Raw genomic sequence first — 27138 nt, 5'->3', positions numbered from 1 at the left:
GCTCAAGCAGCAACATTACACACTAACTAAAGTTAAAAAAGTTAAATCGCATGCAACCACCCCTTTAATATTACTCAGTACTTAAATATATAATTACACTGTAACAATAACGCCTTAAAATAAAGTTTAACCAAAAAGGTATTACCACATTTTTTTTTTAAGTTAAAGATATATACCAGATCCTTCCATGACAAATGAAAAACTACAGTTTAAATAATCTATGATATGGATCAAATGTCCCCACAAGGATAGTAAAACCACTTACACTTGCATTTTAGGGACTAGCCAACTACCCCTGCGAGGGAAATAATAAACAATAATAGGCTACTAAATAATAAGCATAAAATGTCTCAATGAAAACGTAAAAAAAAATGCACAAAGGTTTGTGTGAAGGTTTGTTTCAGGAAATGGAATATGTCCGTGTGTTTTTCACATCATTAGCTCAATTTAAAACAATACAAGTCATTGCATCCTCCCCATCGTATTAGAATGACAGGCGCGCGCGCGTGTGTGAGAGAGAGAGAGAGAGAGAGAGAGAGAGAGAGAGAGAGAGAGAGAGAGAGAGAGAGAGAGAGAGAGAGAGAGAGAGAGAGAGAGAGAGAGAGAGAGAGAGAGAGAGAGAGAGCGCGCATCGTAGTGGGGCGGTAAAATCATGAATCGATGTTGACAGAATTCATTTCCTCTGTCAGCCACAGTAGCTGCATTCAACAGGAACAACAATGAGAGTCTGTAGAGCTGGAACATATTCCATATTAGCCCACATCAATGAAATAATGTCGTGAACATCATGTGATTTTGGTCAGAATGAGTGAGGAACTGAATGAGGAGTTCACTCATCTAAGCCTGTCTTTATAACAAAAAAAAAGTATAGTGAATTATTTAACGTTAAACCTGCATTTAACTACCTGCGCTTTTAAACGGAGGTTGGAAACTTATGTTGGAAACCTCAACTGCAATATCTCTCCCGGGTTTCCTCACGACTATCCGTTATCTGTAATGATGACTATATCGCTTCATTATTCGCGTATTTTCTTTGAGGGCTGACCAGGATGAGTAACACGACATCGATCGTGCGTTGAGTCATTTGACAAATCCATATTTGATTCTGGGTGGAGAGAGAGAGAGGGAGAGGGAGAGAGAGAGAAAGGGAGAGCGAAAGAGAGAGGAGGAGGCTCGCGGGCTGTCTTCTTGTCTCTTGTGAGGATTTTTGCAAGACCAAAGACGTATTGTCGCCTAAGCTTTCTTTCTTTCTCTCAAATGTAATAAGCAAGAACCTGCTCCAAGCGAAAAGCCTCACGCGAGGGGAGGATTTTACGGATATCTCACCTGACATCGATTTTCAGCAACATTTTCCTCGGACCAAATACGCAACGCTTTATTCCGAAAGAAAACTTTTTGCCGCCTTCATTTAAAAAAATTAAATTAAATTAAATAACGGTTACAACTCAGTGGAGATGGTTTCACAGCAGCGTTATGACATCGGCGTGGATTGGACGCTTTTTAGCCGAATATCGCTGCACTTTAATCCGTTTTGCGTGCTGTTTTAAGGACAGAATCATCATAGAAAGGTGCTGTATGCATTCTAGTTTGTTTTTCCGTCTTATTCTATATTAAAAGAAACAATGCAGAATATCTAAGCAACAAGCGTCGACATACGATGCGCACTTTCCCAAGGAATAACGCATCCTTCTTGCGCGGTGTTTTTGGAGAAAACCTCAACGTATTCCCACATCAATCTTACTTTGATAAGGTCTATGGTCGTCATTAAGATCAAATCGCTTTGTGTTTGCCTGTAAATACTGTGAAAAGTGCCTTTTTCCTCTTTCCAAACGACTAGGAGACCATGGCTTGCTTTCCATGGCGGGTATTTTGGATAATTCAAGCGCTTGTGGATGTGACACTTTCGCAGGAAATTTACGCTCCTCATTCCATCAGAATTGAGGGAGATTTGACCCTGGGTGGCCTTTTCCCGGTCCATGCCCGTGGGGTCTCCGGGGAACCGTGTGGAGATATCAAGAAGGAGAACGGGATACACCGGTTGGAGGCGATGCTTTATGCCTTGGACCAAATCAACAGCGACGACGAGCTTTTGCCCAACATCACTTTAGGCGCTCGGGTTTTAGACACATGTTCGCGAGACACGTACGCTTTGGAGCAGTCGCTCACTTTTGTGCAAGCTCTCATACAGAAAGACACGTCGGATGTGAGGTGTACGAACGGAGAGCCCCCGGTGTTTGTCAAACCCGAGAAGGTGGTGGGAGTCATTGGGGCTTCGGCGAGTTCCGTCTCCATCATGGTCGCAAATATACTGCGACTGTTCCAGGTGAGTCTGAGCTCAAGTGCCCAATAGTAGGCTACCCTATAGATCTCACATGTGCTGGAATCCGTCCCTGCGTCAAGCTTTATGGGATTTCACCCCGTATGATTAATGATTTACAGCAATAATGCTTTAAAACACCGCGCTGCTTAACGTCAGCATAATAATGGCAGTTGTTGGTGTGTAAAGCATGTTATGCGTTTGTAATAATTTGTGTTGCCAGAGGAGTTTTTTAGGCATAATCAATATGAATCGATCAGACATCGACTCTTCGCACATACAGAGTGGCTTTTAACAGGGTTTCTTTGTCTTTCACTCTCTATTTGCAATTGTAAAGATCTTTATTGCTGTCATATTCAGTTCTAGTTTATAATCTCGTTAAGCCTTGTATTTTTTTTAGTTTTACAATTGTATTAAATGAAAAAAAGCCTATGTATATCTTAATCAATTTTAAATTTCAAGTGCTTTATTATTAAATTACAATATTATATTAAACATATTTTTATATTGCATAAAACAATACACAAATTCAATTCAATAGAGTACAAAAGTACACTTTTTCTCTATATTTCTCGGTGTTCTATCCTCTCCTGCTGTTCCCACCAGGCTTAATGATAAAACGTTACAGTGAAGTGGCTTGCTCATTCAAATGGATTTGTAAATTTAATTGTGGCTTTCTGGAGGCAAATCACTATAGATATCACAAGGTACTGGGTCCTGTGTTAGGGTTTCCCACCATTCCTGCAATGAAATAAATATTCTCTTCTGTGTTCCCACAATGTTAGCAAATTAGTTCCGATTATCTTAAGGCGTGCGTTTTGGCAGATACAACGGGAGCATGAGAAGGATCTGAAAACAAATGACTTGGAATGTACAGTAAACCACAAATGAGAATATGTACACTCCCCAGCCTAATTAGTCAGAATCAATCCTTGTATGGGCTTAAATTAACTACTTGCAGTATCCAACATGTAAACGTGTTAAAATATGGCATATGAAGTGATAATTATGTCCCGCCCCTTGGTTCTGAAGAGTGAGATTACTGATGCGGCAATTAAAATGGTAACAGTCTATACAGTTGCCTGTAGTGATGTGAGGGGATTATTCAGCTTTATCTGTGTTCTGCATCAGAGATAAACACAGCTAATGACATCCCACTGGTCTACTAGGATCATGAAAACCTCATTCTTCTCCATATATACATTTTTGTTGTTGTTGCTCTGTTTACAAGGTTCTCTTTTGGTCTTGCACTCAGGTAGTTTAAGATAACATCAATCCCAGGTGGTGAAACTTGAATGTTGCAGCTTCATTACAAGGTCTATTTGCGGCTTGCTGTCAATGATTTTGACTTGTCGCTCAATTTGGAAACAAAAAAAAAAGCAAAAATTGTGTTTACAGCAAGACACCGGGAATGGAAATAAATGGGCCAACACAATAATTGGTTTCAAAAGTATACTGTAACTACACAACTTCATACATTAACATGACATAAGTGCACATATCTGCTTATTCAACACATTCTCACTCCCAACTCTTCACATATTGACACTTGCTCAGGGCATCACTTTTTGACGCACAGGGCACTGTAATTTAGCATGTGTAGGCTGCCCCATAGGCATCATACACAGACATTGCGATGGGTATAGCAATTTTATCACCATAAAATGTATTTAGACACTTAACAATTCTCACATAATCACAGTTTATTCTTGTCAATTTAAAACTGAACACTGGTCAGGGGAGTCTGCTCTGTATTTTCTACTGCACAAGAGGCGTTATCAACGAGCATTATTTGAATGGCTCTGTAAGCAATTGGATAGTCCTTCAACCAATCAGACTACAAGAGGCGTGATCAACAGGCAACGACCCATCGCTTCTCTATCTGTCATCTTGGCTGCGTCCGAAACCTGTAAAATGCTGCCTTCAGAGGACACATTTGAAGGCAGGAAGGTATCAAGCCACATCCGAATCTAATGTTAGCTTTACTTCCTGTCTCCTGAGAGCCCTTCATCTGATCGATTTTTGAAGGCAGCATACATGTGTCCTTCACTGCCTTTGATATCCCACAATCCTGTGCTTTCCATTCAGTTACAGTTGAGCTGGGGTAAAAAAGATGGCGTCCGAAAGTTGCGTTTGCTGGTCAGTTTGTGTGTACATGTATGTTCTTTACGAATATTTTTCACTTCTGATGTAATTTCTTGCGAGAAATTAAATATGTGTTTAGTTCTAAGCTCTCTCTATTTTGCTGTAGATCATTAAACACTGCCTCAGAAATCTGTCCGAAATCGTTTCGTGAGGTGCCTTCATGCACAAAACTCTGCCTTACACGCCATTGCCTGATAATAAGGCAGCGAGGCAACGAGTCAGCTGCCTAGGTTTTCGGACGCAGCCCTTGTTAAACCCGCCAATAGCGCACCAGGTGGAAAAGTCAGTCTGTGATTGGTTCCCGCAAAAGTGTAACAGAAGCAGTAGAAACGAATGTACGGGTTTCCAGTCTGTGTTGCAGTGTGAAATCAAATTGCCGGCAGATCCGGCTGGGTTTACACAGTCTAAGTTTCTTCACTATAGTTTAGAAAATGGTAATAAAATATGCCAAGAACTCAGAGTTAAACTGTCAGAACAAATTAATCTTGATAAGGTCAGTTAACTTGGATAGAGATGTATGTAATGGTTTACAACCAACCAATCAGCTATTACATTTAAGTTCACAATTAGATAGATTATATCAATTTAGGTCAATCAATTACCAAGCAATGATTCATTTTGTTCAGTGGTGTAAAAGGTCACGTTAGCAATTAAAAAAAAAAAAAAAAAACACTTAAGCAAAACACAGTCAGGTCAAAGTGTCTGAATAATTTTGGTCCCAAATTTATAAATTTTACTGATAGTCAATGTATGAATATTTTTTGAGTGTATTATGTTGCAGTTTACTTTATTTTGCTATCCTCACTGACTAGTAAACATTATATCTGGTTTAACTGTATATGTTGTGGTGTGATTATCAATTGAATCATCCAGCATATTTTTATTTAAAATCCTTTTTTTAACATGTTTGAGCACGTAACCCAGCACCACCCTTAAACATACTCTTTTGTATATTATATAATATAAAACACAGGATATAACAGGCAGGTACGACTATAGACACAGTTAAAAAAGTATAATATTTTCCAAAGACAAACAATTGATTTGTGTGAGAAACAGACCTAAAAGCGATCACCGTATTCATCCTGTGCACACATTTAAAAATATCCACCCGTAGATGCTTTACCTCAGCTTTGATTGTGAAACTGATTCAAATGTACAAAAAACTAAAAATATAATAACTAGGGAATCTCCAATAGGCAAGAATAATTCTGCATTTGTTTCGTGTAAGAACGACCGATAGTGTTTTTGACATAACTTTGTGTGTATTTGAAAGTTTAAACACAATAAGACACATAGGCCACGCTGTGTGACATCCAGCTTTCTGTGCACGCGATTCGGGTGTGTGCGCTTAGAAAACCACGCATCAAAAGTTTAAACTGATATAGCTTTAAAACGCATGCAGATAATGAACTTTCATGATCGTAAAGAACTGCAATGTCACATGAGCGTGAGATTATAATCAAAACCAAACCGATGTTTTCGTTTTTGGCAGAGTATACGAGACAAAAGCTCCACCCTCTTCTGGATGTGGGGGGAGCAGCAGCTCATTTGCATTTCAAGATACATGCACGGAAACAGAAAGGTTAGCTTCCTAGCCTAGAAATCTAGACGCACCCTAGCAGCAGCAAATCTAATCTGCCCGCGAGTGTCGTCTAGCAACTCTCAATACCCTTCTGAGCTGTATTCGCCTAACTCTTGCCGGGCCAATCACATCGTGTATAGAGTCGGTGGGCGGGGCCATAATGACGATGGCCGAGTTGCGTTTGCGTGCTTCTAGTAAACACAGAAACTGGCGAACGGCGGTCTTTCGAATCAGCTTTGACCGCGACTCTGGAAGACTTGGAGTTAAGCTTTTCTCTGAGAAAAGAACAAAGAACGGCACTGAAGTCATTCTTAAAAAGGGAAGATGTGTTCTGAGTTTTGCCGACCGGATACGGCGAATGTTTAATCTATCAACAAGCTCTGTTTCACCTTCGTTGCTCTGGTTGGTTGTAGCGCTATCCTATCGCGTGCAGAGGGAGTTTGAAAGACAACCGTTTATCCCGCCCCTCGGATTGAGCTGTCAATGGTGAGTTTCCAGACCAAACATCTTGATGTGGGTCTGGCTTGTCAGGCTATTAGCTTCCCCTAAAAAATGGGCATTTACAACATGGTATATTAAAGTCCAGGCCCTCCTTTTATGCATCCGAGATCATCTGTGAGACACGAGAGTGGTGCGGCGGTGCTCGTTCTCACGCTCCCTCTGCCTCTCAGCATGCCACAATCACCATTCTGGCAGATTCACTTTTTTGTTTACCTGAAGATGATAATGGTATCGTTTCGAAACTATTTCAAAACCCTTTTCAAAGTTTGCATTCTCAAGCCACCAAACACTGTTGCCATGCTAATGACCTGCCAGAACACATTAAAAGTTTTCTGTTTTAGTTGAAAGTGGCCCCAAAGTAAATAACGATTGATTTTTTACAACAGAAATGAATCAATCAGAAGCTTACTTTAGCTGGATAACTTTTTTTCTAGAGCTGCTGTACAGACAAAACAACCTCTCCTTTAATTTCCTATTATCACTGTAAATCGGTATTGTAAAAAATGCTATATAAATTACTAAACTGTTGAACTAAATGAACATTGAAGTATTCACGTTAGACATCTTTTGGATACTGAACGTGTGGTTATCGTGAGTGTTCAGAACCGTTTACAAAATGGTTTTAATATGGAATGATGTGCAATACTACAAGAGCACACACCATGTAGACAAAGATTTAATATTTGCTCATGTGTTGCATTAATAATTTTACAGTAAAGGGCATGAGCTGCATTTGAAACTGCAATATTTATGTCACTTTCCTCCAGTTTCCTACTACACAGCTAATGGCTAGAGCGGTTTCAGTGGACCTCACAGATCTGCTCTAAGAGTTTGACTTTTCACCCTACATAGACTATTTAGAAAGTATTTACGGAAATACACCCATACACATGGGACATAGCGCCAGCCGGCCTGTGTCACTGCTCCGTTGTGAGCATTAAGAAACAAATTTAAAACCCATGTTGCGGCCCGCTAGCCACCTGCATCCTTTCAGAAAAGTGTTTCCTTATTTCCCTGTGGCCTCACACTTGCTCTGAGTCTCTGACTGTTTTTATATGCTCCAGGGCTGGGATTTCACAAAGCATCCCTGTTGGCCAAAAGCTTTTCCCGAGTGCGATGAGAGCTGCAGTGATGAGAGTGGATGTGAGGAGGGCAATGCACTCTGACACAATTCATGAGGCATACAAGCGATTTCACATTCTCCACCTCAACACATTTTGACTCAAAACACTTGTGACGCTACAGGCTCCAAATTTCATTTGGTTCTGGTGGAGCTCGTGATATGCCACTAGTGGTTTACAGTTTGTGTTTAGCAGGAAAGTGAGGTGAAATACGATTCAGGACATTGCCACGGCAATTGTAATATGTCAAAGGCTTTAGGGTTTGAAGTCAACATGAAATTAAAATCAACCTAATAAAAAAAAATAAAAAAAAATAAAAATCAATTAATCAAAATCTCAACATCATTACTGGTATTCATGTATGGAAGCCTGTTTCCACCTGAAAAACTAAATAAATAAAATAAAAGGCTTATTGTAAAAACAAAGTACGATATGCATAATCACGTCTTCAATCTCAGATTCTCAAACTCTGTAATTGCAAGATAAATTATATATTGTATACATTATATAAGTTTTGAGATATAAAGTTATAAAAAAAAGAGATATAAAAAGCATCTTCAAAATTCAACTGTGAAGTATCTTTGCATAAAATTGATTAAAAAGTTCCAGTTTGAGATTTAAAGGTGCTATATGTAATATTTTTGAGGTAAAATATCCAAAAACAACTAGGCCAATGTTATATATTTTGCTCAGTTGAGTTCTTACAATATAGCAAATGTTTCCAATTATTACAAAAAACAAACAAAACAAAACAAAAAAAAGTGAGAAAATTGCTATTTTAACCAGGGAGCTGGGACACCTGAGGGAGTCGCTTGTCTATTGCGTCATATCTGTGTTACCCTCGGATTCCAGTTTTATTCTGCAGAAACACTTTACTCTTTAGCAGTGTGAACAAGTGTCACAGCAGCCGCTGAGGGAACGCCCAGAGTAACGTCATAACATCATTTTCAACACACTTAAATGGATCTAATATGATAAACAGAGCTGCATTACCCTCGTGACCAGAATAGCGGAAATGCTGCCCGCGACTGTGTTCTGTCATAATAAAAGTCGCGCTGCTCGCAAGCCGTGTGTTTGCGTAACAATCGTTCCAGCGGCCTTGCTCAGCTCCTCAACACTCGGTCCTGCTCTGCTTCACTACAGTAACGTTAAAAACCGCATCCATGAACATGAACATCTGCCCGTGAAGGGAAAACCACACATCCCAAGATTCTGAGCTCAAACCTGGCGTCATCAAACTACGCCTTTGTTTTGAATAGCGGGCGGAAAAGTTACATAGTATTGTTGAAACTCACATTGTGAGATATAAAGTTGTGTCAACAAGAAACTGCCTTTGCGATATTTAGGGTATGTTTCCACAACAACGGAAACATTTTTATGTAGCGTTTTTCATGTACAGACAAATCATTATTAAATCATTGTAAAAAAGATTCCCGTTCAAATGGATCCGTGAAAATGACTTAAAACGCTGTATTATTCATGCCAGGCCAGTAGATGGCGACGTCACTTTGTAAAGAAACACTAGTCTTGTGTTCACATTTTTGTAGTTTACAGAGAGATGATACTAATTTGCACTTTAAAACTAGTTTGTGCTTCAGCCCACAAAATGGCATTTAACATTTTTTTTGTTTTGTTTTGTTGCATTTTTAGAAAATGGTATAGTGTAAATGGCCCAAAAGTCACATTGTTTGGTGTAAAGAGACCCTAAAGAGACTTTTTTTGTGAGAAATAAAGTTGAAATTCTGAGAATTGTGACATAAATTACCAATTGTGAGACGTAAAGTCATCATTCAAAGTTTAATTTTAAAGTTATTTTTGCAATTATTTATTTATTTATTTATTCTGAAATGTTAATTTGCCTTAATTATTGTCATATGGTAAAGAAGAAAATAAAGTAAAATGGGGCTGCAAATGTATTTCATGTTGACTTTAATATTTTAGGCAGATGAATGTTGACACATGTTAGCATCTGGTAACAGAAGTGTTATTTCTATTGATTGAAATACAGAAACATCTGTGTTTCGCCATTAATACAATGACTAAAATGACTCCAGTTGAACAGAACGCTTTTTGTCATAATCATTGTCCATAGTCTGTAAGTGACTATTGATTTCCCTGACGTTTCGCTGGTGTGCTGGCCCAGAAGGTTTGCTGCCTTGAGCTCCAGTAAATACAGTATATGTTTGCTATCACTCACTCTTAGGCCACCAACATAAAAGTGACAACAACCACAGTGACAGAAGTCTAAAAATATCAGTGCTGTGGGACTCATTTCTCACAGAAGCCATAACCTACAAACCCAGGAATTCTCCAGCACAGATTCTTTTAACCAGTGAGAAGCAAGCTTTAAAATGGCATTTCTTCCTAGGATTGCTGTAATTATTATTAGCAGTTTATTACACTGTATATGTAAATTAGTATAATTTTGGCTGTCCACAAAGTTAAAGATTTACAACCCCCTACAATCTTTCGAGGCTTCTCGCAACTTACTTTTTGTCCAAAAAATCCTCAAATGTTAGGTGTCATTACGAATATTTTACTGCTCCTGATTGCATCAGAGCCTGCTCGATCCCCAATTGTAAATATCAAACCTGTTTCTGATGGGCCAATGAGAGCGAGCAAGCTTCACCAACTGGATGATGTGAGCTTCAATAGCTAAAACTTGGCAGCCACAAACATGCCACGAAAGTGGAGTATTGAGAAAGAAAATCAGCCATACTGTTTTTTTTTCTCCTTTGTTTTTCTCCCGTAAAACTAAATTCATGCCTGGAGAACCATCTGACAACGTTTGTTTTTCTTCTCAAGGCATGTTTGATCTTGCGAGATCTCACAGTGAAAATGTTTCTACAATCGACAGGTGTGTTCTCACGGTCTGGATGAACCTTCTATTGCGTGCATTCGAGGATTATAAAGTTTAAAATCGGTTGAAACTGTCCTCATGTCTGTGGTCTCCCACAGTTTTAAAATCAGTTAAAGACCTAAGGAAATCAAAATTAAAGTTTTTTTTAGCTTTTCGTAATGACTACGTTAGCCTTACAGTTGTGAATAAGATGGTGTGTTCCAAAACAATGACAAAATTCGCATTTAGGAGATATAAGCGTTCAAAATGTTTAGTCTCTCACTTCCGTTAAAACCAATCACAGATTTTGAGGACGTTTTGCAGACTTCACCTTCTCATCAGATCTTATCCAATCGAAATGCTCTCTAGAATCTAAAGCCCGCCTCCTATATTGCTGAAGTTGCGGCTGAAATCGGTCAAGTCGTTCACACATTTACTAATTTCAACATGGTGAAAGGCACATAACACACTATGTATGCGATAGGAAACGATTCAGTGTAAATATGCTTTCAGTTGAGGTGAATGAAGTCCGTTTTTACGTTAGTTTCACGCACCGCAGCAACGCGCACACAACAACGGCTCTGGTCTAAATTTAGACTACAGACGAAGCGCAGACAACAAAACAAAACAAATTTGATTTCTGCTCAGAATGCTGCATTTTAAATCGATATGGAGGAGATTATGATGATAAGCGGTTAGAGGAAACTGGCTTTACCAAACAGACAGGCTCTGTGTATTAACAAAACGCTATTGGCTGTTTCAAAAAAGGGGAGGATCTGTTAACAGCTGGAGCCGTTTCTGGGGAAATTACGTCAACACATTGAATAATGTGGCGGGTTTCAAGGCACTTCAGTGGGCCTTTAAGATTTGAAAATTGTAAATTGTCCAGTGTGTCCCAGGCATTCGAGACTTAAAGATGGGCAACAATCCAAACACAATGAAGATCAATATGGTAGTCATTAGTTATGTTTCCATCCAAAGTTGCGAATTTAACTTATGTTCAAAATTGGAATATCGTATAAAACATTTGTGAATAATACATCATTTCCAACCCATGTGTAACATAATAGCCACTTTCTGGTTAATTGGAAGTGATTATCTTAATGGAAGTTGGGGAAGACAATGTGGCTCTTTTTTCCTACATCATAAACGACAAGCGTCTCAAAGCGCACAGAAGAAACACAACAAACACTGTGATGTTATCTTGCTTTCAGATGCTTGTCTGAAGCATTTCAGAAAGACCAAACCAACATGTAACTTCTGTGTATGGAAATTGGTCCAATGTATAGTCCTGTTATACAATCAGTTTTATGTTACACATATAGGGATTTATGTGATAAATCTGTTTCCATCGTAGGTTATCCACCTCAAGTGAGTGCATATGTTTTTTATGTACATTTTTAGTATTTATGCAGATCTTGGCGTTTCCATCCAGCATGTTTTGCAATATCCTAAAATGTGCATAAAAGTAAGAGGATAGAAACATAGCTATTGAGTTCCATGAGTCATCTGATACCATCAAAGTATATTTTGTGAGGTATATTTCACAATGTACTCCACATAAGGAGCTTTTATTGCATTAGACGATCATCAGATACCAAAGCGCTCTATAAACAGAGTATAGCGTTTGGGCCACCCACCAATCTTGTTAGGACAATAGTGCCAGGGGAGGAAGGGCCTGGCATGGCGGCACAAGCTGATAGAAGATTTGGCCCACCTGGAGGTCATTCTGCTCTGATAACCTCTTCGCTCTCCTCTTTTTATCAGCCGTCTAAATGCCTTGGCTTCCGATTGGCTACTCCTCCCTTAAGGGTTGGCTTCTTTTCAGAGTGAGAAATCCCTGCCTATTTATCAATATTGGCCGCTTGTGTACATCTAAGCCTGCCAAAAACCTGACTGCAGCTTTGCCAAATTGCAACTTTTTGGTATGCAATATAATTTTCTCCATTAAGTTCTACTGGAGAATTTACTTTGATAGATCTTGTATTAGTTCAGGTATATATATATATATATATATATATATATATATATATATATATATATATATATATATATATATATATATATATATATATATATATATAATATGTAGTTACATTTGTGATTATACAGTTGGCACTTCCCTTACACCTAACCCTACCCATAAACTAACCCATCCCAACCCACCACACCTGTCCCTAACTCTATCTGTATCTCACCTCAATATCAGCAAAAGTGTTTTGCAATACAATTTGAACACAGTAAGTACATTGTACTTATTTTTTTGATGGAAGTACATAGAACGTTAGGCTACCTAATATATATATATATATATATATATATATATATATATATATATATATATATATATATATATATATATATATATATATATAAACAAATCGGAATTTCATCTCCCATTCCCTTTAAAAGCCAGTTGTGTTTGTGCCATGCCATAATTACTATTTACATGGAGGAATTTGCGAGCAGAAAGACTGAACACTTTTCCTGAGAGGAGAAAAATACTTTGCTATTGACTTTAGCTATAGACCAGGTTTTTATTGGTCAATGGGACAGTTGTTTTCAGTTCCTCAAAATAGCAACAAGCCAACAATATGCCTGAACAAACATCTTATTCAGACCATGGGCGAACAGATGGGCACAAGTGCATTTGCTATTTAAACAAGGTGGCATTGGAAACCAAAGCAAAAAAACACTTGCTTTGTAACCCCTGGCGTCGCATTGCGCTTTGTATTATAGGACCCATGGTATTTAGACAAAGTTCATGTAAGTTCAGTCATAGGGCACAGCTGTTTGGTTCCTGTTGTATCAGTTACTAATGAGCTCGCCGCTCAACCTTCAAATACTTTGGTAGTAGGGGTGTAACGATACGCGTATTCGTATTGAACCGTTCGGTACGAGGCTTTCGGTTCGGTACGCGGTACGCATTATGTACCGAACGGTTCTTGAACTAATTAATTAATTTGGAAAATAAAAAAGTGTGTGAAATATAATAATATGCGTTCAACAAGGTAGCCCAATAACCAAAACGACATAACAGGCAATGCCCCTGACACCGCCGAAGTGAAAGAAAAAAAAAAAAAACACCAAATATGTTTTAGGCTGCTCAGTCAGGTGCTCGCTTACTCAGTAGGCTACGCGCTGAATGCTCGTGGCAAAATGGCTATTGCGTTTAACAAACCAGAAATAGAAGATCCTCCAATAACCAACAGGTCTGGTGTTTGGGTGAACTTTGGATTATTTGTAAGCTATGATGGTGTTGGCAAGAGAGATGGATTAAAAAACAACGGTCTGTCGCATTTGCTGATGGTACAGCAGCGGGAATAATTCATGTCATGTCAATCATGACATTTCCAACTTATTCGAATGGCAAAAGACATCACTGCGGCGAGTGGTCCATTTATAGCTGCTGATATGAGACCTAACGCCCGTTTCACACATACTCCATCTGCAGTGCGTGTGCGGTGTGTATTTTTTTCAGTACCCATGTTAACGGATGACAGAATTCACACTGCACGCGGATGCGGTCCGTCAGTCCGTTCCAGGAGCGTTGCGTCTGCAGCAGTGCACGGATCGTTTTTGTACCAAGTCTATTTTTTGCTGCGCTGCTGCATTAAAGTGATAGAACATTGTTCGCATTAAAATAAACATGTACTGACGCGAAAATCTAGTAATTTCACCACAGATGCATCTCATTTAAAATATACTCGTTTCAAAGTCAACACATGGCTTTTTTTCTCAAGTAAAGCAACAAAATGACACCATACCTGGCATTTAGGTAAAAAAATTTGCCATAATGGATAGCACTCGTACTTTCTTGGAGGTGAAAAGCAAAGTTCTTTTTGACCTGCAGGATTTCTTCTAAAAGGGTGTAAAAACTAAAGAAAAGACGAGAGTCGGCTGTTTTTGAATAGACTATTGTAAGTTTCTAATTTAAAATGTTTGTGATTTAAGGCTATAAACTATGTTTAAATATTTTGCCACTTGTGTGAGCTAAATCTAAAGTATATAAATATGAATAAATGAATTTAATAAAATGTTGTTTAAATGTAGTAGGCTACAACCTGACTTCTATTAAAGAGTAAACAAAGAGATTTGGAATTCTGACGAGGCATGTTCAGTAAAAACTTTTGGATTTAAAATAAAAAATAATGAATCAATGCTGTGTTTGTGGTATGCAACAGCGGATCAGTTGCGGACTGCAAACGCAGCATATGTAAAGCACTACAGGGTGTGGGGCTCCTGCAACGCACACGCAACGCAACATGCACCGCACACGCTAATGTAAAGAGCTAATGTCTTATTCCTGTAACCACATAGAAGATGGGTGAAGTATAGCTCCATCATTGTTCAATGTAAAAAAAAAAAAAAATCATACTTTGTTAGTTTTAATAAAAAAATAATAAAAAAGGTAATTTATCTGCCAATTTTTTCTTTTTGCTGTATCTAAAACATACCGAACCGTACCGAACCGAACCGTGACACCAGTGTATCGTATCGAACCGAACCGTGAATTTTGTGAACCGTTACACCCCTATTTGGTAGCATTTGCCTTAGCATGACTTTCAGAAGCTCTCCGCCTTCCCCAGCTCCACCTGTATAGATCTATAGGTAATTCATGCTTTCTATATTGTGCATCAGCAACATGCTTTACTTGCTCATAGCAGTGTGATTTTTTCAGCAGCGCAGCAAATCTATTCAACTAGATCTAAGATCAACCATATCAACATGACATAAATTGCATTAAAATACTCATAAAAATTTGGTAGTCATTGAGTAATGTGATATTGCCATCTGATATTTCACAAAAACCTCTTTTGCCTGGCCAAAAAGAAAACAACAAAAAAGGCAAATTATTGGATCCTTATTGCAGTAATTATGTTTCTAGCATGTGTTTGTGTTTATGTGTTTGGCATCAGATTTTATAATCCTAATAGATTTTTTTATCCTAATAGATAGTTTATATCTTTTCATTTCTTAAACAGCCATGTAGGAAAACACTACGTGGCCATATCCCAGGATGATGTACTTAACTTGATGCACTTGATGGAAATAAATATTGTGATGCTATTTCCTTCAAGAGCTGCATCAATATTTGGTCTTGTATTGACAATGCAAGAGTCCGGTCTCTGGAACAGTTTGAGCCTGATTTATCTTGACATTATCATCCAGGAATATGGCCGTGGTGAGGTTGGCGAGTGAGACCGGTGAGCTCGGAGGGATATAAGGACAAGCAACGCTGGTGAAGGACGAGGGAGGGCCAGACCTGGACTTTACGTTGTGGTTTTGTTTGTTTTATTATCTGTGGGGTTGGCATCCGTCCATCAGTTACTTTCGTTTTGTTTATTTATTTATTAAAGTCTGTTAAACGTTCGTCGGTTTCCGCATCCTTCCCTTATCTACGAACTGTTACATTGGACATGTTGTTTATTCCTACATGGTTGTTTAAGAAATTAAATGCTACACACTCCATCAGTTAGGGTAAGAAGAACTGTTGCCAAACATATAACATGCTAGAAACATAATGCAATAATGATCCAGTCATAAACTCTTACGCAGTTAAATCCAAACAGCAACTTTTTCTTTTGGCCAGACAGTGCGTGTACCCTATATCGAGGCTATGACTCACTCTCTACCGATGTATAAGTATTATAGTATATTTATGTCCTCTAAAGCTCATTAAATTTGTTCTGGATCAGTTAGATATGACATGTTGCCTTGGAAGCAGGTCTGAAACCAGGAGGCATCTTTATACACAAACATGTACCGATTTCATTTGTGTTGGAGCATCGTGACACCACTCATTTCTTCAACACATCCCACGAGGCAGGTATTTTTATATGCGGCATCTCATCAGCCATTCCGCTAATCTTAATTCTGAACTTCATAATCACATTAGTTGCTATATTGCCAGTTGAGGATGAGCTTAAAGTTACTCCCAGTGCTGTCTCTTATCTCCTGTTCAATGCCTGTCTGTGAAGTTGCTCAGCATGAAGCCTGGAAAAATCCTCGGTTGATGTCATAAAGCACGTCTGCCATTGGCTCGTCTCGGAGCTCGTTAAAAGAGAGAGTCCCGCTGGGCGAGCTGCCATTAATCATTATGAGTGCGGATCTTTTTTCTCATTTAGGAAGCATCAATGATATACATACCAGTAATTAATGAAATAATTTCTTCTCTCCAATCAATAGATACTTCAGCTCCCCGCAGACTTCGTTGACATTTATCACATCGAGTGCAACTGATTAATTCGTATTGCCGTTACCTCAACATGAGAAGGAATAATTTGTCTGAATGATCTATCGCTCTCATTTCAGAAGACTATAGAATACTGACCAAAAGTACTTGAGAGCTGGTTATTTAGTGGAGATCACTTTAGATTGTCACAGGCAGATTAGCTATTGCCAACAAGTTGTTCTTCGCTTCACATTGATGGTTTTCAAGTGTGCCACATTAGTGTGGAGGGTTTGCACTGTGAGTGTGACAGATTCATAGTGGTACATTTTCTTTTACTATGTATGAAGTGAGGACATAGTGGTGCCACCCTTACAAAACAAAAATATATTGCATTATATTGGAAAATAGAATGCAATACATCAGGCAATATATTCACATATATGGAATTTAATATTGCATACTGCAATATATTGAAAGCTGCAATCATTTGTATATTTTGCAATATATTACATGAATATATAATATATTGCATAATACCACAATATATTATTCCATGTATTTATAATATATCATAATATATTTCAAATAATATTTTGGTTTATGTATTTTCCTTTCATAAGGGCAATCATAGGCACCAATTTATATTTCTGCCGCTGGGTGCCCACTCTCCCTTAGTTCGTTTTTTCAGGAGTATCATCCTTTCTGCGCGATGGTGCACTTATGAATTAATTAAAGAAAAAAAACTTGAGAAAAAAACAGAAAGCACAATTATGTTGTAATGCTAAATACAACAGCAGAATTGTATACTGTATGACCTGCCGGGACCAGATTTGAGGTCCACCAATCAGAGTATCCTAGATTTTAGCTGCAAAAATTATTTTTCACTGTGTGTCTTAAGTAAATCCTGACAGTAGTTTTTTTAACGCTTACTGGCGTACGCTGTTAGGAAATCTGGCCCCATGTGTTGCACAAATGCTGCAGCTGAAGGGGAAGAATGTCAATAATTTTAATCTGTTTTTCATACAAAGCCTTAGTCATATGGACTGCTTTTCTGATGCTTTTTGAGTCACAATATGCTCTAATTTTTAGAAAAGATCAGCTTGGAGATTCTTCTAAACATAGAGGTTCATACACATGAAGGTCAACAGAATTGGGTGAGCAACGGGTTCAGTCAGTCTTTGTATTAGTGAATGTGTGTAGCCCCAGCAGGCCCTTCATGTTCAGGCAAACAAGAATGGCAGGTCTTGCAGTCTTATTTCATGAAGCACATAAGGGATATGCTGTAGAAGAGACCCCCAACACACAAACTAACCATGTTCTTTCTCCTGTAAGTTCAGTCTGGATCAAAATACGTAGCAAAAACATTTCTGAGATGAAGGCTTCAAGACAGGCGTAGGAGCAAAGCAGACAGAGACAGAGAACCTAAATATTTGAACCTTTTATGATTTCCCCATTCAACGCTCTTAAAAATAAAGGTTCTTTAATGTCATATATGAAGAACTTTCAACATTTATGGAACCTTTCCATTGCACAAACGGTTTTTATAGTGGAAAAAGGCTCTTGAGATTATTTAAAATGTTTTTCAAATGAAGAAAAACTGTTCACTGAAAGGTTCTTTGGGGAACACAAAATGGTTCTCTATTTTGTAAGTGTATGATACTAATTTACACATACTTAAAATGGTTATTTGAATGTTGCTACTAATTACAGAAGAAGGACATGAGGAACTCAAGTGAAACTGAGCTGACCACTCAGCCAGTCACTCGATAGACTTTCTTGGATCAGCGAGTTTCATTTCACTTGCTCAGAAGAACCATGTCAGTTGGTGGAAGGAGGCGGCTTTGAGAGTTGCCCGTCTGTGCAGCAGCAGAGATTCACTTCAAGGCACGCTTGGTGGAAACGTCTTGCATGGTTTCCCATAAGCTGTTTGCTGCCAATGTCTACTGACCAGAAATGATGAAAAATATATCTAACACCCCTGCTTGTTAAGACAGCTTAGCTTTAACAATGTGCATTTGTAATGTAGTGCAGTTGTATAATTTGATTTGTTAATTCTCTTCAATATCCTTTATCACAAAATGTGTAGGTTTTTTTACTCACCCTCATGTTCCAAAGATGTTTGTTTATCTTAGAAACACACATAAATATATTTCAAAAGGAAATCTGAGAGCTTTATATCCATCCATAGACACCCATGCATTAGCACTGTGATGCTTCAAAAAAATCATAAAGACATCCTAAAGCTAATCCATATGAATTGAGAAGTTTAGTCAAGATTTTCTGAAGACATGATCACTTTATATGATACATAATTAATAAGCTTTTATTCACATATGAAAATTCATCAACTCGCACATCAGTTAAGCAAGGGATCTCAAGCATACTTGCTTGATGTGCGAGAACCAATGAGGCTCATTCTCGTGTTACGCAGCATGTTTGAGATTCCTCAAGATCCAATAAGGTTCATTCTTGTGTTACACAACACATTTGAGCTTCCTCAAGAACCAATGAGGTTCATTCTTGTGTTAGCACATTTGAGCTTCCTCAAGAACCAATGAGGTTCATTCTCGTGTTACTCAGCACGTTTGAACTTCCTAAAGATCCAATGAGGTTAATTCTTGTGTTAAGCAGCATGTTTGAGCTTCCTCAAGAACCAGTGAGGTTCATTCTTGTGTTATGCAGCACGTTTGAACTTCAGTAAGAGCCAATAAGGTTCATTGTTGTGTTACGCAGGATGTTTGAGCTTCCTCAAGAACCAATGAGGTTCATTCTTGTATTACACAGCACGTTTGAACTTCCTAAAGGTCCAATGAGGTTAATTCTTGTGTTAAGCAGCATGTTTGAGCTTCCTCAAGAACCAATGAGGTTCATTATTGTGTTACGAAGCACATTTGAGCTTCCTCAAGAAGCAATGAGGCTCATTCTTGTGTTATGCAGCACGTTTGAGCTTCCTCAAGATCCAATGAAGTTCATTCTTGTGTGACGCAGCACGTTTGCTTCCTCGAGAAACAGTGAGGTTCATTCTTGTGTTACGCAGCGCGTTTGAACTTCAGTAAGAGCCAATAAGGTTCATTGTTGTGTTACGCAGGATGTTTGAGCTTCCTCAAGATGGTTAATTCTTGTGTTACGCAGCACGTTTGAGCTTCCTCAAGAAGCAATGAGGCTCATTCTTGTGTTACCCAGCACGTTTGAGCTTCCTCAAGAACCAATGAGGCTCATTCTTGTGTTACCCAGCACGTTTGAGCTTCCTCAAGATCCAATGAGGTTCATTCTTGTTTTACGCAGCACGTTTGAGCTTCCTCAAGATGGTTCATTCTTGTGTGACGCAGAACGTTTGCTTCCTCGAGAAACAATGAGGTTCATTCTTATGTTACGCAGCACGTTTGAGCTTCCTCAAGAACCAATGAGGCTCATTCTTGTGTTACGCAGCACATTTGAGCTTCCTCAAGAACCAATGAGGTTCATTCTTGTGTTACTCAGCACGTTTGAGCTTCCTCAAGAACCAGTGAGGTTCATTCTTGTGTTACTCAGCACGTTTGAGCTTCCTCAAGAACCAATGAGGTTCATTCTTGTGTTACTCAGCACGTTTGAGCTTCCTCAAGAACCAATGAGGCTCATTCTTGTGTTACGCAGCACGTTTGAGCTTCCTCAAGAACCAATGAGGCTCATTCTTGTGTTACCCAGCACGTTTGAGCTTCCTCAAGATCCAATGAGGTTCATTCTTGTGTTACCCAGCACGTTTAAGCTTCCTCAAGATGGTTCATTCTTGTGTGACGCAGCACGTTTGCTTCCTCGAGAAACAAATGAGGTTCATTCTTATGTTACACAGCACGTTTGAGCTTCCTCAAGAACCCATGAGGCTAATTCTTGTGTTACGCAGCAGGTTTTAGCTTCCTCAAGAACCAATGAGGCTCATTCTTGTGTTACGCAGCACGTTTGAGCTTCCTCGAGAAACAATGAGATTCATTCTTATGTTACGCAGCACGTTTGAGCTTCCTCAAGAACCAATGAGGCTCATTCTTGTGTTACTCAGCACGTTTGATCTTCCTCAAGAACCAATGAGGCTCATTCTTATGTTACGCAGCACGTTTGAGCTTCCTCAAGAACCAATGAGGTTCATTCTTGTGTTACTCAGCACATTTGAGCTTCCTCAAGAACCAATGAGGTTCATTCTTGTGTTACACAGCACGTTTGAGCTTCCTCGAGAAACAATGAGATTCATTCTTATGTTACGCAGCACGTTTGAGCTTCCTCGAGAAACAATGAGATTCATTCTTATGTTACGCAGCACGTTTGAGCTTCCTCAAGAACCAATGAGGCTCATTCTTGTGTTACGCAGCACGTTTGAGCTTCCTCAAGAACCAATAAGGTTCATTCTTGTGTTACTCAGCACGTTTGAGCTTCCTCAAGAACCAATGAGGTTCATTCTTGTGTTACGCAGCACGTTTGAGCTTCCTCAAGATGGTTCATTCTTGTGTTACGCAGCACGTTTGAGCTTCCTCAAGATCCAATGAGGTTCATTATTGTGTTACGCAGCACGTTTGAGCTTCCTCAGGATCCAATGAGGTTCATTATTGTGTTACGCAGCACGTTTGAGCTTCCTCAAGATCCAATGAGGTTCATTATTGTGTTACGCAGCACGTTTGAGCTTCCTCAGGATCCAATGCGGTTCATTATTGTGTTACGCAGCACGTTTGAGCTTCCTCAAGATCCAATGAGGTTCATTATTGTGTTACGCAGCACGTTTGAGCTTCCTCAGGATCCAATGAGGTTCATTATTGTGTTACGCAGCACGTTTGAACTTCTGTAAGAACCAGTGATGTTTGTTCTCGTATATCAAGAAGGTTCTGTTGAGCTTCTGTTTATGTTCACTGATCAATGTTTTCATGTTAATAAAAGCCTGAATTTAATCTGTTCATCATATAAGTGATCATGTCTCTTTAGAATATTTGGGTTAAACCACTCTATCTTTTATTAACTTTTTGAAGCGTCCAAGTAGTAGTTGGGCAGCTTTCAATGAAGGGACAGAGATAGCTTAGATTTTATTAAAATATATTTATTTGTGTTCTGAAGATGAACATCTTATAGTTTTGAAATGGCATTAAGGTTAGTATATTATGACTTCATTTTTAACATTGACTAAGGAAGCGTTTCTAAGAAAAATAAATAAAAAAAAACCTTTGTGCAGAGTGAAATCGCTTTACTGTAAACATAACATAGCAATACCTGCTGCTTCTTTTCTTCAAATAAAGAAAACCTTGACTCTGTGACAGATGAGCTGAAGTTTAATTACAGTGCGGGATGATCCGTTTTGGCAGAAGGGATGTGAGGGTTGGCTGCAGCTTTAAGAGGGTTCTAATTATGTCCCACATTCAGATCAAACGGTAATTAATTTAGCCCTGTCAAAACTGAAAAGACAATTATAAACAAATGGATTACCGGTCACAAAGACAGCTATGCATAGAATAGCTAACACATCTCAACTTTCTCACGGAATATCATGTGTCTTTATTCAAAGACACATGGTTTGCGGACAGCATATCTCACCCCATGAAGATTTAATTACTTACCCTCACCATTGAAACCACACCGAAGGCGTTGTCTCATAAATAACATCTTCATTTACACACTAAATATTTAAATTCATCAAAACAGTTTATTTAATATGCTTCCAAACTGTTCCAGCAGATACATATTTAAAAACCAAACAATACAAAAGGTACCATTACAGCCAGTCTCATTCTAAAGTAGCATAACATGCAGATTGTGCCATATATCACATGTTATATGTCTATAATGCTCGGAGTTGATAGCATAAATTAGACTAATGCTGCTATATAAATGGTATGTTGTTCATTGGCATCATCTATCAAGTTCTAACCCTCATCTTCGTTTGGTCTTCATGACACGGATTGGCGTGGAGAGACTGATGTTAAATGACTTGTTTGTGCCTCGCTTCGCCAGACATTAACTTAAAGAATTACCCGTCGGACTCTTTTATCTTTGAAACATTGTAAATAAGACAGCTGGCCACAGTATACCACTGTCTAGAACCGGAAGGGGGTTGTGATTATGCATTTATTTTTGCATTCACCACCAATATAACAACAGATTTGTAATTTCCTTTGCACGATTTGAAAGTGAGCATTTTGCTTTACTGAATAATCAGCTTATGGTTTGAGAAGCTCTTTATGGCAATTTATATTCAACTCCAGTCAAATCTTTAAGGTTAACAACAGACATGAGCTAAGGACTAATTCAGCTTTACAGCCCCTCAGGAAATATGGTGAAAAGTTTTTAGCTGGCACCATTCAAAGCAGGATGTTTAACTGGGCTTAAAGGGGATAATTTGATTTACTTTCTTTAATTCTAACAGAGTGTAACACATTTCCTTTTGTATTATTGGATTTTTCAGAGTGCTTTTGGGTCCACTCTTCCGGAAGTACTGAGATTTATTTTTAATTCTTTTCATAGATCATATTGACTCTTCATGTTAATGATATAGGTTCAGCATTTCATACTGTGCATTTAGAACTTGCGTTACTAATATTGGAATCTATTATATGAAAAACAGCTTTTGTACAAATGCTAGCAAAATCGCCATCTTTAAGTTGCATTTTCCAGTAAGATTGTGTTGACTGCTTTGTATGATCTTTATGAAAATACAGAATTTAGCAGAAATCTGAAAAATTATTCTCATAACTACAAACTGCAGATATGAGGCTGTGGCAATATGCGTGAAATCAGTCCTGACAGCTGGTGAAAAAACTAGACGATTTCCGAGCTGACAGTGAAGGGGAAAAATGCGTGGGATAGAAAAAGAACTCATTTGTTTGTCACTCTTAATGTTATACTGTACAAGGTGCCACATTAGATTCAATGGATAACTGCTAGGGGATTTTTTTTTTTGTGTGTGTGTGGATATTTTGCAAAGTTGAATGTAAAACATACGTGGCTTGCATTCCAAGACCTAGTTAATACATAGGCAGCTTCCTAGCCAATGAGACTGGGTAAGCAGTAGATTAGGATTGCTCTATTTAGAAATCAAGTTTGCTATTAGCATGATGCTAATGATGTAATACTGTTTAGACACAAAAACCCTGCTGCTCGTGATGACATATTGATGTCTTAAGACACGAACCGATCAGCTTCTGTGAGAAACTGAACAGTATTTATGTTATTTTCTTAATCTCCATATCCAGACGAATCTCATCTAGTGTTCCCATCCGTCATTACTTCAGTCTAGTAAGGTCAAAGTGGCGCGTATATATATGCATCATATATATATATATACGCACGTCATGATTTTGCGAAGTCGTTGTTTTCTTGAGACCAATGTGCTTCAATGATGACCCTGGGACAACAACTGCATTAGCCAATCAGCGTTTGTGACATCATCACCACGAGACCCGCGCCCCGCTCTGCCTGCAGAGTCCGCCAAATAAAAAAAACAAAAAAAACAACAACAACAACCACTGCATTGCGCATTGCAGTGCGTCTATCCCATCTGCCAAAAGCACAGCAGTTACAAGGTAAGTCAAATGATTTAAAAAACTAAATTATAATATTAGTGTACAGCAGTATGCTACTATGACATTAGTTTGCATTTGCGAGTTAATTGTCAGATTACCAGCCAAGATTAATCACCATTGCTACATTGAACAGGACTAACGTTACAGACTGCGTAGGTTAAGTGATAACGTTACATATATATGGGTGCCAGTGACACAGCAAAGGTTCTTAAAATCTCTTTAATTAGCATCTAAGCGCAAAAATCTGTTGCGTTCAGTTGCATCTTAACAGCACTAACGTTACTTGCGCTCAATATATATACAGTACTACCTCCAATTTGGCCATATATATATTATGTAGATGCCTCATTCGGCCAATCCGCGTAGGACATACCAAATTTATATATATATATATATAGATAGATAGATAGATAGATAGATAGATAGATAGATAGATAGATAGATAGATCTATCTATCTATCTATCTATCTATCTATCTATCTATCTATCTATCTATCTATCTATCTATCTATCTATCTATCTATCTATCTATCTATCTATCTATCATCTATCTATCTATCTATCTATCTATCTATCTATCTATATATATATATATATATATATATATATGATCGTGCCAGTTTGATCTTACCAGACGGATGCAATGGTTAAGGGAGTAAGGCGCGTGAAAGTAACTTTTGACACGATCGACCCGAGTTCAAATCCACCTTTATCTGAACTCGCTTTTCTCACTTTTCCCTTTACATATTAGATCAGAAAGGCTAATTAATGTTTAATTATAAAGTGTTTACCAGGAGGATTAGGGGTTGGTGTAGGGAGTTCTTTATTGTCCCAATAAGGCATCATCCATTTAATATTTTATGTAAATGTAATAATTTAAACTGTTTTTGAAACAACTAGACTCTGTTTTTACAGTGTAAATAGCATATAATCCTTCATATTACTTCTGTATATTGAGACATATTTTACAGATTTGTATACTACCTCCAATTTGCCAAGCCAAATAACTTTTTGGAACTTCACATTGGGAGTGTTTCCATGATGCTTAAAATGAGGTCTATATTGGGAAAGAACCATGGTATTTCTCTACACCAGATGCTATATAAAAAGTCTTTGTAAAGGCAAACATTTCTTTCTTTTGGCAGCGTGTGTTTAAAACTCCCTGTTCCAAGTTCAAAATAGGCTTGAAAAAATAAAAAAGGGTGTTGCGTGACCTGTGAAAGAACTAAAAACTTCAATTTTCTTCAGGGAGTCACGGCATGAGAAGCCTACCGTTAGGATTCCAGTGAATTGGAATAACAGTTATGGCAGTTTGAGGTCACTTAATAAAAAAACATCTCCCATTTTCCCCTCTACAACCATTGCGTCCATCCATTCCACCTGTTTTACATCCATATCCACTAAGTATTACTCAGTCCACAACCTAATCTGCAGCAGCACCTTGTCTGAAACAATCGACATTATCATTTGTTCCTCACCGTTGGCTCAGTAGGTTGGTGTTACATTCTCAAGCGCAGCCCTAGGTTGCATTTTTGATGGTAAAAAGTGAACGGTACTCTTGTCAGACTTGTATGTCCAAAGGCGAAGAAGTCAAGTGGAAAGACGGGATGTCAGAGGCGGAGGCTGGCACCAGCAGACAAAGAGTGGTGCTCTAGGTGTTCTTGGATTTGGGTTGTCCAGAAGAGATGTGCAATTGGAATGGGCACCTTGTGTTGGCAGTCCTGCGGAGTTCTGGAGAACATTGTGGTCTGTCCAAACAGCCCCTCGAGGGTCAACATAGCATGTCTCTCACATTTCACTCACATATTGTGATGTTCCAAACAAAGTCAGAGGAAAGAATGTGTATACGATTCTATGAACGAAGCTGAAAAAAAATGTCAATAGAAGATAACGTACATTGAAAGCCTTGTACAAAATGTACAAAAGCTGTCAATTGGGCAATACCCTTTCAAAAGGTACACCGTTGTACCTTATTTACCCCTACAAGATGCATATTAGTACATAAAATATGTACATATTAGGACCTTTTGAACGGGTGCTGTCCCATTGACAGCTTTTGTATCAATTTTTCTCAGATTAGCTATTTTTCCATACACCTATTTTTATGCAAATTTTGGGATTTCACATCAAAAACAAAACACTGAATTGAAATGCTACGATGCGCATAAATTCTAAAAAAGCTCATAAAAATCATATGCGCTCAATTGAGTCAGCTAATTATTTTTTATCTGATAAGAAGACATGCACATAGACTACGATGGAAACATGTTTACCGAATAAATCCCTCGAAGCGCAAAGAAAAACTTTGACTCAACAGAGGATGTGATTGGATTACTGGACTAACCAGCAGATCACTTTAATTGAACAGTATCTCAAATGTTGCTTTAATCATTCTGAAATGCCTGTCAAAATTGTGTTTACAAACACCAGGTATCCATGACAGCGTTATGACACTGATATTGAGGTGGGATAAGGGACAGGTGTGGTGGTATGGGTCAGTTTAAGGGTAGAGTTAGGTTTAAGGGAAGTGCCAACTGTAATTACAAATGTAACTAAAGAAATGAATTACTTACGTAGTTACATGCAGGTATTTTTTACAATGTAAGTACACAATAAGTGCATTGTATCAAATGATTAATTAAAATGTAAGTATATAGTAGTTAAGGCCACCTGATATAAAGTGGGTCCGTGGTAATGTAAACATTCAAAATGTTTTTCATAAAGTAACTAATATATATATATATATATATATATATATATATATATATATATATATATATATATATATATATATATATATATATATATATATATATATATATAATTATTATTTCATGCTAATTCCAAAGATGTCATTATTGGTTTTCTCTTGGTTTTGTCTTGCTACTTGCTACTCGTTTCATTTGTACAGGGCTTGTCTGCA

The 27138-nt window shown here is 38.2% G+C and overlaps 1 protein-coding gene across 3 annotated transcripts in view; it reads left to right on the top strand.

Annotated features, from left to right (window-relative positions):
* Window positions 1-1117: 1117 nt before the first annotated feature.
* Window positions 1118-27138, top strand: part of grm7 (glutamate metabotropic receptor 7) — a 354975-nt gene continuing 328954 nt past the window's right edge. For 2 of the 3 annotated variants that reach the window (XM_067416302.1, XM_067416303.1), the window contains exon 1: window positions 1118-2323. In XM_067416302.1, the coding sequence (XP_067272403.1) occupies window positions 1844-2323 (480 nt within the window). In that variant the 5' untranslated portion in view covers window positions 1118-1843. The remainder of the gene's footprint in view (window positions 2324-27138) is intronic. The other variant, XM_067416304.1, reaches the window with a different exon arrangement.

Source organism: Pseudorasbora parva, chromosome 14 (assembly GCF_024679245.1).
Source record: "Pseudorasbora parva isolate DD20220531a chromosome 14, ASM2467924v1, whole genome shotgun sequence".
Classification (NCBI taxonomy): Eukaryota; Metazoa; Chordata; class Actinopteri; order Cypriniformes; family Gobionidae; genus Pseudorasbora; species Pseudorasbora parva.
Note: the sequence above shows the minus strand (reverse complement) of the source record. Positions and strands in the feature narration are given on the sequence as shown.